Raw genomic sequence first — 12,422 nt, forward strand, 5'->3', positions numbered from 1 at the left:
TACAGAAGGCAAATAAAGTCCTGTTTTTAAAGTCTGCAGGGGTATGCTTAATCAACCAGCAGAAGGTAGGCAGCTGCTAGAAAGATTACACAACAGTCTTAAGTTTTGTTTCCTCATTGTAACCTTTGAAGATGGTTGCACTGATATTGACCACTGATATTGACCACCACCTCCCCAGAGATAAAGGGTGTTAACAAAACTATATTTTGAGGGAATTTTTACTACTAGAACTCTATGCAACTGCTGCACTTTATAACACACAAATGCTTTCATTAAAAAGAATGTCCACATTAGCACTTTAGAAAGGCACTAGGTTGAGTATTTAGACATACATTAATATATTTAAAACTGAACCCCGTCCCCCTCCTCTACCCAGCCAATGCAAGGAAACTGCAAGGAGTTCAATGACAGTTTCTTCAGGTCAAAATTTTCCTTTAATAACCATGAAAAACTACTAGTACCAACACAACTGAATGCACTAACTTAAGGGATAACCTTAACAACAATTAAACTGCAGTGACAGTGCTGTAATAGACATAGTAAGACAACTGAAACTATCTCTTTCTAATAACTAACTGCTGTCATCGTGGAAAAACTCTTATATATATATTTACCATCTGATTCTGAAGCAGCTCGGATGATCAAATAGCTGCTGGGCAATGGCTGAGTTATAGAACCAACTGCTTCACCTTTGGGACCCTTGAAATACACAAAACAAACAACAGCATCAGATATTTTAATTCAGTTTTACAGTTTATTATTCAATGTAATAACAAGCTGACACACTGCAGGGCTATTTACTGTCACTCAGCAACATCTAATGAAGACATGAATGGAAAGATGGACAGCCCTCTTTTACTGGATTTCTTCTTCAAAAGACTTCATTCTAAGTATAGCTCCCAATTCAACCCCACTTTAAAAAGAATGGTCTTTGGGATTCCAATAATTTTTGGTGGTTTTTCTTTTTTGTAAATCAGACTTGGCATAGTAACTTGGAAATGCTCTGCTGATGCTACTTATAGCAAGACGACAAAAGCATCAAAAGGAAAGCCATGGGGGAGTCACCCTCACTGTCCGGCGATTCCTGCAGTTGGGTGTAGAGAGCTCACAAGGGACAAGCTATTCCTCTTCAGCTCAGTATTTCAGCTGAAGAGGTAAGACTGAAAGCAAGCAAAACAAAAGACATATCTGTGGGGTGGTTTAAGAGAGCTGATCTACCACAAATGCTGCCTAGTAGAAGACCCCACATTTGTACAGCAGCTGGCTCTTCCCCCTCCAGTCCCATTTGTTCTTGATGAGAGCAAAGGTTCCTCTCAATTCCTACACGGATGCTATGGTTCATAGCGCAGAGAGACACGAGGGCAAGCCAAACCCTTGCAGAGAACGGGAGGCCACCTTCAGTGATCCACTTCATGCTTATTTTACATGACAATGTGTTTGGTGTCTCAGCAGCATGCTATGCTCCAGAACCACATGATTTTTGCCTGTCTTCGGAAGACAGGTAAGTCAATCAATATTTAAATAAAATGGAAGTAATTCCTCCCACTCAAACACTGCGTATTGCTATAGAAACTCACTCATCCTTTCTCCCTCCCTCCTTCCCCTTCAACCTGTCTACCTATTCAGTACTCAAGTCCACACAATATGTAGGTGCCTAACTGTAGGCTTGGCATTTAAATAAGAAAAAAGAAGAGATGATGCCCAGGTCCATAAAAGATATTTAGATGCTTAAGTCTCTCTATAAAGGGTATCAGCAGGACACCATGATATTATGTTCAACCAAAAGACACACAGAGGATGTCAAATGTCAAAGTTTAATTTTCACTACTTCACAAATTAAAAGGCAAAAAAAATAAAAATCCAAAAGACCTTTCCATCTCTGTCAAGCTTCATTTTGGAATAAAATGCTAAACAACCATTTTAAAGCCCCTTCAAAAAAAGTTTACCTATGGTAACTTTAAGACAACTGATAGGCAAAGAGGGCTGTATTAAACATACTTGAAAGCTATCGTTGAAAGCTGGGTTAAGCCTGCCTAACTAATGAGTTAACACATTTTGGTCTTGACTGATTTCTCCCAGAGAAGCCTAATGAAAAGCCAGGACAAGGCTTAGAAGAGGGAATTGGAAAGCCAGCAGAAGTTTTGAGCAAAAGCAGATAAAGGCAGATATTTTTAGAAGCAAGCAAATGAAACAGCCAGAACATTACTGAGGGCGAGAGGCAGGTAACGAGGAGTCTTGGTGGCACTTAAATACCAATACAGGCAAGCTAGTGCTGGTGTAAGTGATGTTCAGAAACTCCTGAACAGTCAGTACGGGGTATCAGCAACTTGAGTGTTAGAAACAAGATTCCAAACCTCAGTCTCCCTCCGAGCGAGCTGAAAGGTGGGTCTACGAAAAGCCTTTGGTGAAGCGGCAACACGGGGATGAGGAGTTAGCTGGTACCGAGAACCAGGAGGGACAACCCCATGAGTGAGCACTCCTTGCCTCAAGGGTGGGCAGGCAGGGAGAGGCCTGGGGGGGCTGCACGGAGGGGACCGCGGCACCGCAGGTGCACCGGCGCTGTGGAAAGGTCTCGGCCATCGCAAGTCCTCGAAACTCTCAGGTCACGGGACACGGACTAACGGCAGATCTCTGCCCGCGAGGTCTCCCCTTTAGGGTTATACTGTGGGCATGCAGGGTACACTGCTTACTCTGTACCAAACAACTATAATTTGGAGATGAAGTGTGGTTTTGGTGTTCAGGTTTGGGGTTTTTTTTAATGCCAGAAAGCTATACTCCCCTAGGTGCTTTGACAATACACTGATTAAAATCAAATGAATAATTTGCAGTGAACATTTGAGCAGGTTGACTTATTTTGGAATAACTGCTTGTGGATCTTGATTTCCTCTAATTGATTACTGTTCCAAAAAGCACTGGATATTTTTCTCTGATATCATCCATTATGGTTTCAAAATCAATTTTCAGTATGTTAGTGTTCTGTCCAAGAGAGACATTAGTTTCCATTTGTTAGGTGACTTTATTTGAACTGTCTCTGCTCCTGACAGAATGATAGTACAACTACTGCAATACAAGGTAATGGGCGAGTTAAAAATTCCACTAGATTAAAGAAAAACTTTGAAGTTCACTTCCTACAGAACATTCATGCCAATAAAACTCAAGTGTCACGAACACTCAGAGGAAGCAATAAAAACTGATAAGCAGTCACACTTGACTAAATTTACTTCAGAAAAATCATTTGCAGTAACTTTTCTAGTTATTAATTGTAGAAAACTGAAATGGCATCAGGACAGGGCACATGAGGAAGACAGAACAAGGTACAGTGCATCAGCTACCTCAGAGTGCAGGAGGAACATCAAAGACCACAGCAACAGGCTTAAGGGAGTGTGTGAAGTGACTGGCCACAAACTACTGCAGAAGAGAATTTGCAGTCTGCCAGGACACACTATGCAAAGTGTGCTCAAGTCAGAAAATCTCCTGCAATACTTATACCTGTGTAAATGTTTCTTGCAATGTCATCTTCCTGCACTGACTGCAAACAAGGGTCATTTTGCCTTAGACTTCAGGCTTCTTCTGGTAAATCTACTCTGTAAATCAGTCAATTGCTGTTACGCTTATGAAAGTTTGCCTCATGATAATAAATCTGTAACTAGGACATTATAATTGACTAGGTAAACAAGGCAGAAAAAGGTTTCAAAATTCAAGGCCTTTCGTCTAATTAAATCCAGTAATTCTCAACTGCAAATAGCCATACCAAAATGAACAAACGCCACTTCAGCTCTCAGCACATTTAGAATGGACAATATCAACTTGTTCAGGTTCAAAATTTGACCTACCTTAAAAAAGTAAAAATCTGGTGGGGCATGTCCTCTAAATTCTAAATATCTAGTTAAAAAAACAAACAAATCCATTTCTCATTGCCAAGCAATAAAGAAATATAAGACTGATTTGTGATCTTCTGCAGACAGGCCACCACTTTGCAATGTATGTATACATGATCATAAATAATTAAAGCACGTTAACACCAAACCCTATAGCTTTGAAAAAGGATATGAAGTCTGTGTTCTGCAAATGTGAAATCACCACTAATTAGTGAAAAGTCCTCCTAAGCAATATTGACATAAAATTCAAAAGCAGCTACAGAAGATTTGATCTAAGTTTGGTAAATTTAGATAACATTGATAATGATAACAATTCAGAAAGACCACAAACAAACATCAGGAATTATACTAGCTGACTGACTTCCCAGTCTGAGATAAGGAAGACAAAATCAATGCAGGATATTCTACAGATGCAACAGTACATCTATATCAATTTAAGATTCAGAAGATACAATCTCACAATTAGTAGCTATCTGAAGAGGTATGTTGCAGAGGGCATAATTAATTTATTATGACAAGGGTCCTAATATTGTACAATAATTTCATCTAAAGCAAGATGTTATTTCAGGAGGTATGTTCACTTGTGCTGTGCTTCTGCACCGCCTCTCCGTATGCAAACATAAAACAAGGACTACAATAGTTCGTTTACTAGAGTATAATGTTTGCTATTACTCATTGTTTAAAGATTCTTATAAGAAATGGAGATAAACCTTTGCTGTGCAGAACACACTGTGCTTTTCAACACTTAGAGGTAAGAGCTCCTCACAATATTATGCCACATATGACAAAGCAAACAGACATCAGAACTGAAGGAAAACATTTATCTTCCTAAAATTGTAACCAAAAAGGAACACAACTGGGTAACAAGTTGCAATATAAGCTATTATTGCACAAGGATGTCATTTGAATTTCTACTCTTACAAGCAAATTGAACTAGGCTGACATTTTATTACATGAATATAGGGTTGGAAGCCAAGAAATGTTTATAACACATCTCAGCTCTTTCATTTTGGCAAATGACTTCCCTCCTTAATTTCTCAGATTCAACTGATGTAAAATACAACGTTATACACTCATTCCTCCCACTTACATGATTGCCAGTGATGGCATTAACCTCTTCAGTGGCAACCCTCTGCACACCACACTTCTGAAGCTATTTAAGTATACAGAGCAGCATAAATCAAATACTTTTTGTGATGAAGACGACTGGATGTTGAACACTTATATTCACAATAAACAAACCATTAAAGCTACAACAAAAAATGCAGTTCAGCTTTTCATTAGGGTTGTCTTTACTCATAGCTGGCTAATACTAGTCATCTGTTAAGAACCACATATGCTACCACTAACCTTTATAGCCCATATGGACTGCTCCAAAGGATGAAAAAGTTTGAAACAAAAGCCATCTTTTTTAGAAGGCCTCTCAATGAGTTCACAAGCGTTCAGGAGCACTGTTCCTACCCACTGGCCATTTTTGGGAGTTTTGTAAACAAGCAACACTCCTGGTTTCAGTACACACCACAGTTTGGTCCAGCTTTTCAAGGTACCACGAATCTAGAAGATAAACAGTTACTGTTATATCTCAGTGAAGCCAATACCAAAACCATACCCCTTAACAAAATGAAAATTAAAATTGAAATTACTCACTAGTTTTTATTTCAAACAAAGTTTATCAGGTCTATCAAAAGTTTACCCAGGTTTATCAAAGACAATACAAATGTACAGTTTCAATGCTCACTCTTCTACTCTTTCTTGATGAATACTTATTCTACAAATGGGTATACACACATCCAGATATAGGAAGTATGACTATTCATCTGAAACCTTCATGAGTTTTCCTATCTGGAACATATTTTATCACTAGCATGAAGACACAATAACCTTTGGAAACAGAACTCCTCTGAAAACAGGGCAGGTGTCTGATAAGAAAAACAGGATATTCACAAAATAACTCAGATATATTTGAATTTCTTAGATAAAACCTCTTATAACAGCTGTTAGCTTCAACCCATATGTGAAATGTAAGATCCTTTCAAGTCCCTGAATTTGCACAACTGATTAGACTGCTCACATCAATTCTATCAACTCTGGATTCCAATTACTTTGTGTCTGTACGACTGAATGCCAACTTGACATCTGAGCAATGTTTTAGCCTGTTTACAGTGATTTTTACAAAAGCTGGAGAAACTTTTTTCCAGACAAGCTATTGTTTGAAGCAAACTGTAAAAATGGGTAACAGATCTTTTTTCTTGTACAATTTCCAAGGAATATATTTACAAATTTAAGGAATTATATACAAATATAGAAACTGCACTACTGTTGATGAAACTGACTACTATCTTTGAGAATTCAATTCCTCATCTTTTGTACCAGTATTAGAGGACAGTTAGTTCTTAAGAGAGGAAAGGAAAATTACCAGAAATACACAAAGAAATCTGTATTCAAATATCTAATATGACTGAACCATTTTCACTATTGTTACAGATGTTACAGAGCTTCAATTCAAAGTGTAAAATAAAAAGGACAAAATAAGAATTGTAAAGCCAACTCATCTGAAGTTAATGGCTATACACAAGATGCATGTGACTATGGTGACTACAGTAAGTGGGAGCTAGGTTTCTCTATTATTCCCCTAGGATTGACCCTGGGATGCAATTAGTGGCTGCTGTGCTTGTAGAAAAAAATTAACAGCAAGTAAAAGATTGAGTCTTTTCTATTCTGGTCAGAAAGCAGTAAGCAGCTGCTACATCTTCAAGTCAAGTTTCACACTTGGATTCTGACCTTCAACCAGTCAGCCATAACAATAACTGATGGGTCTGTGATAGTGCTAAGTAATTCTTTCGTAGCTCTCTTCTTTTCTTCTCTGTAATTTTTCTTTTGAACCTGTAAATAATAATAAAAATACTTACAATGCCACAGCCATAAGTCAGTAATCAGAGCACACAAAGACATCTATCAATACAAGCTGAGGAAAAACCAGCTAAACCCAATTTGCAATACAGATACAGAGAAGTAGCTTTAAAACACAGCATTTGACTTCAAGGTGCGAACAACTATTTCATGCTCTGTTTCAAGAGCAGCTACGACATAACCAATTTCAGATTCTTCTGCTATTTGCTTTTAAGACTGAGGACTTTGAAACTCCTGTTAGAAACACAGAGGGAAAACCAACCAACCAACCAAACCCCCTCCGCCCCTTACTTTCCTGGTGTAAAGTACAAAACCAAATTTAGGCTACATTCAGATTTACAGATACATTAACTGATCAGTAGTCTTTACCCAGCAATTATTCCCCCCCCACAGTAGAAATTCACAACAATGTATCTTCCTCTTTTAGAGGCAAATAATTTTATGTTTCTCCTGACATGACATCTGCCAAACAGTGGAGTTTGGTCTTGTTAAAACACAGTGGGAAGAAGGCAGTAGAAAAAACACAGATACTGCATGCAAATTGTAACTTTGATAATTCAATTCATCATTTCATTGCATGTAGATGTCCTGGGGTCCCTGCCAATCTTATAATCTTCTGAGTTATCCTATAATCTTGTGCCATCTTAAAGCCTGCATTATAGAAGCCCATACTCAAGAAACAGTACAATAAGATTTGAAGAGAATCAACACCACAATTTCTCACAATACTTAAATATTCCATAGGTCTCATCACTACTTGGCATTTCTGTCTTCTCATTAGAGAATATGGTAAAACTATGTGAATGCATTTACAGTCCATGAGGAGTTAGCAGGAAATTAATTCACCTTGAGAGATTCTTTTTTTGTAAGTTTGCTTGAAGATAAAGAGATGTCCTTCTCAGAGCCATTGAAAAGCTTGGATTCAGACTGGAATTCACAAAACACATAATAAATAAATGACGATGATAGATAGAAGGATATATTACTGTTGCAGGCAGTTTAGAAAGTGTTTGAAGTGCACAGTTATGTTTGCAAGGTTCCCAGTCCTACTCCTCTACTGTTTCACCCACTTCAAAAAAAAAAAACAAAAAAAAAACCCCAAACAAAAAACAAACACACCCCCCGCCCCCAAACCAACAACAGAAACAACAAACCACAACTTGTATCAAGAGCTGTTCACCACCTATTTATGGAGTCTTTTTTCATAAGTGTTTTATGGCAAAGAAGTCAGATTCCTCCAGAAAAAGCTGAACTATGTACAGTAAATATTTAGCCTATGTAGCCTGTTACTTGATATGTCACAGTCTTGACTAGTTAGGCATTATTTCAGCCAAGAGAAAGTTTTAGGAGAATCCTGGTGTTTAAAAACAGGAGTCGTTCCCAACACATATGAATCCCAACGTCTTCATTTGTAACTTAGCTCCTCCAAATGGATTGCTGGAGAGGCACTTACCCCGTGACCCATGAAGGAAAATACAGCCTCTTCAATCTAGAATTCAGTGCTCTATAAATCATCAGAGTACAACTGACCACTAATGCCACTCGTTCTGCTCCTTCCTCCCTAATCCCACACTCTGATTACTTCGCAAGTCATCTTCAAGAAGCTCACAGTGGCGATAGACAGGGGAACGAGACTCAGGTTTGTTCATGAAACCCAAGTCCTTGTTCATGGCAGGACAATATGCTGCCTCAGCACCACGTGATTTCTCCCTCCTGCCTCTCCCCACATCTTGTAAGGTTCAAAGTTTATTCTTTGGCATCTGTTGCCTACTAGTTGAAAGGGAATTAGAGCCACCAAATATTCGCCTTGGGATACAGAGCTCTTCATAAAAAGGAATCTGTCACAGAGTTATCATTCCTACTGCAAGTCAGAGAACACCGAGTAGGTATATACATAAACTTCAGATAAATTACAAAGAGTTGCATTTCTTTATGCGCTGAAATATAAGCCTGATGGACCCAAAGTTCTCGCCTAGTCAAAAAAAAAAAAAAAGGCAGGAAGAAAAATCAATGTAACCTTCTAAACTGTGTAAATTCAAGGACAGTTTATGCAAAGTGCTTCTCAAGCTGTTCAACACTTCTGACTAGCCATTTCAAATCTTAGGCTACAATGCAAAGTCTGTTCACCAAATTTCTATTTTGGAATACTATAAAATGAGAGTAAAAAACTATGCAAGTTTTGAGAAAACTTACTGCAATAATAAAAACAGTACACTTGAGCACTATTTTTCTTAACACAAAAGTTGCTCAAACCAAAAAAATAAAAATGAAAGATTTACAAGTGGAACAAAGCAATTTAACTTTGATCCCACTTTGACGCCTTTAATTCAGAACTAAGACTTTACAGGAGTCTACTTAGCTAGTGTCAAAAAGATATGTGCAATAACTGGCAAAAAGTAATTTTACCTCAAAATCATTTCAATGATAAGTAAATGTTCTCTAACTTCGATATATACATCTTGGAAAAATGAAGGAAACCTCTTCATTTTGTATTAAAGATATGTTCTTAACACTCAAAATTTAGCTTTAAGACAGCCATACAACTTGAAATTTAATTCCTCTGTCTAGAAGTTAAAGGAAATACAGTACTTTAAATGTAATAACAGAAGAGGGGAAAATGCTTATCACTGTCACATAAGAAGAGGTAATGAACTCGTTATGCAAGCTATAATGGAGCAACTTAAGCAAAACACTCATAAATATTCTAGTTGCTCACTAACAGAAAGCTAATGCAATCTAAAGGTCATGCATATAAAAGCCCCAAACCAGTAAGTATCACAGGTTACAAAAACTCATTTTCTCAGTATCTCAGTTTTAAAGCTCACTCATATGACACTGAGTAAAGGTCCATATTTACCTGTCCAACGGATTATGAGACAGATTAGTGACTGGTAGATTTTTTTAAGCTAGTAACTTTCTCAGTGTTAGATCCACACAAAGTGGATAGGATCAAAATTTAAAAGAAGAAAACGTTTTAAGAGAAACTACTGCAAGTCCCAGCGACGTACATTCAGTACCAGATTCTGGGCAAGTCTCATCACTGCTTTTCCATCCTTACTTAGAAAGAAGGGCTGCTACTTCAGCCTCCACAGCTGTGACAGACAGTTACCATTTTCTGTTAGCTTGAAGTTTATTTGTGGGTTATAAAGGAACCACTAGTCTTATCAAGCCCCACATGCAGTAACTGCAAAAACAGGGATGAAGAAAAATATGTATTAGGAGAAGTAGGAATACTGGTCTCATCTTTGATAGTAGAAAGACACAAGCAAAAGTAACAGCAAAGCACACAAAGACTTAAGATCCTAGAAAGACAAGAACCAAGAAAAATAAATATAAGGAAGAGAAAAAACAAATTGGATAGTCAAAGATAAATGATTAATAGAGTCTGAAATAAATCCAAGTTAAAAGAGACAGTATTAACTTGATGTCCAAGTCAAAAATGATTTAGAGGTTTCTGGACCAATGTAAGTATTTTGATCAGAAGCAAGCTGTATGGTAAAGTATGCTTCCTTGATCTCCCTGACAAGCAGGGCTCTAGGATGCAGTAATGCTGAAAGATGCAAATTTTTGTCATTCCCAGTCAGATGTAAGACAGCAACAGCTTGAAATGCTTAGCTACACACCACAAAACTGCAGCTTCAGCTGCAGAAACTAACCTGCTCACCCCAGTGCAATTCTGATGACACCACTGAAGCAGGGAAATGCTACTATAACCTTTAAGTCGCTTTGATTTCCTTCAATATCTCTTTAATGTTTCTCTTTAAGGCTCTGACACATGAAATATCACAGAAAAATTTGTCAAGCCCTCCAGTGCAATCCCTCCATCTCCTAGGGGTACAGCTACCCGTGCCCAAGGCCAGCTCTGACAGACTGCAGTGCCGACCTTGCAGCAGAGAGCTATAGAAAGAGCTGGGCGCGAAAGCGGCAAGAAGCAGGATCCCCCCCATTTCCCTTGGGAGCTAGCTGCGTTCAAGCTCAGGTCCTCGCCTTCCCCTACAGAGCAGCCCACGCCTGCTGCGCCCTGACAATCTGTTTAAGTGTCTGTTACCACATTTGCCTCTGTAAAAAAACAGTGGACGTCCTAGCAGAAAATAGAAACCCACACAGCTGCGTAATTTAAAGCCTTTAAACTATCCTGTAGCAATGCCTAAATAAGAAAAACAAGTGAACTTAGCTACTTCACTCAGTGATCAAACCATACACAACTTTCCCCTCTGCAAAATGCAGTCCTTCCCTCTTCTCTTTAATGTCTTGAAGAGAAAGAGATGCCTGTTTTGTGACACACCCAATTGAAAATACTTTTTTCCTGGAATTCCACATTCTAAATACATAGAAATCACTAAGTAAAAATTCAGCGCATTGACATGCCAGGCACTTCTGCTGACCAAAATGTTCATGCACTTTAAAAGTTACAATAGGCCAATAAATAAAGAAGGTTGCATCAGAGTGGCTATAATTGTAACCTACAAATTATAAAGGATTTAGAAAAGGAAAAGATAGCTATGGTAGATTTTTCTACATTGTAGATGCTAGCGTAGACGCTACAAGGACTTTTTACACAAGTCCCTCATCATGTGCCTACTATTTCAATACCATCAGAAACATTTTATTCTGAGAAAGAAAGCTATTGCAAACTACTCGTGTAAGTAATTGTGATCAAAACAAAACACAGCTCTGGAGAGAAAAGCCCTGGGATCACTACATAAAAAGAGTCTTTGTAGTTGCTCGGGTAGTTCATGTTTTCTTCCTTTTTAAAGTTTAGGCACCCCAAGATGCTACGGTTTTGGTGACTGCGGTGTCCATCTCCCAACTCCACTTGGGATGTTCTCAGTTTTCACTGCATCTCAGGGAGCCTCTTCCATCTTGGGACTACACAATGACAATTGTGAATTTGCCTGGCTCCTGCCTTTTCCACTTCTATTATCAAGACGACCACAAAGCATGTACTTGAATTCTGAGGTACAGAAGCCCTTGCAACAGACAGGACAACAGATTACACTTAACTGTGTTTTACTCTGGCAATTTAAACCATTAAACTAAACCTGCTCCAATTACAGTTTCCTTAACATTCTTATAAGAAGATTTGCTACAGCTCAGTGAACAGCATCCTCACCTACAGCTTAAAAGGATTTTAAATTGTGTTCTGTAGCAAGAGTTGGCTACCATCCATCATTACATTTGGCAAGGCAACATCCCACCCCAAGATGACAGTGAGAAGACTCCACATTTCATTTTCGCTAATTTGAACTGTAGATTTTCACGTGATGTCATCCTGAGAATTAGATTAAGAAATTCCCTTTAATGTTTATCTGTTGCTGAATCTGAAAAGTAATCTTCAAGATTATCTACAATGAAAGTTAAATACATTTGCATTTAATTAAAAACACAGAACTCCTTTGCACAGACATTTTTAAGCCAGATTAGGAGGCTGCTTTCCTTACCTTGCTTTTTGACATAGAATGTGCTGTATCCTCTTTACTTTGTGACACATCATCCTTCCCTTTGTCAAAACCTTAAAGGAAAGACAGCATTGTTGCCAATGATTCGAAGACATTAACATTTTATATGAGCTAGTCTTTGAAATAAACTTACCAATTGTGTTTAGCATAAAACAGCACAAGAAAATGGGATTTT

The 12,422-nt window shown here is 38.1% G+C and overlaps 1 protein-coding gene across 4 annotated transcripts in view; it reads right to left on the reverse strand.

The window, feature by feature from the left end:
• The window catches only part of OSBPL8 (oxysterol binding protein-like 8), a 60,979-nt gene that overhangs the window by 17,696 nt on the left and 30,861 nt on the right, over window positions 1-12,422 (reverse strand). For all 4 annotated transcript variants that reach the window (XM_010561806.1, XM_010561805.1, XM_010561808.1 and 1 more), the window contains 5 exons: window positions 12,230-12,300; window positions 7,635-7,715; window positions 6,660-6,761; window positions 5,229-5,432; window positions 615-699 (listed from right to left, as the gene is read on the reverse strand). In XM_010561806.1, coding sequence (XP_010560108.1) covers window positions 615-699; window positions 5,229-5,432; window positions 6,660-6,761; window positions 7,635-7,715; window positions 12,230-12,300 — 543 coding nt within the window. The remainder of the gene's footprint in view (window positions 1-614; window positions 700-5,228; window positions 5,433-6,659; window positions 6,762-7,634; window positions 7,716-12,229; window positions 12,301-12,422) is intronic.

Source organism: Haliaeetus leucocephalus, unplaced genomic scaffold (assembly GCF_000737465.1).
Source record: "Haliaeetus leucocephalus isolate CR32 unplaced genomic scaffold, Haliaeetus_leucocephalus-4.0 Scaffold151, whole genome shotgun sequence".
NCBI lineage: Eukaryota > Metazoa > Chordata > Aves > Accipitriformes > Accipitridae > Haliaeetus > Haliaeetus leucocephalus.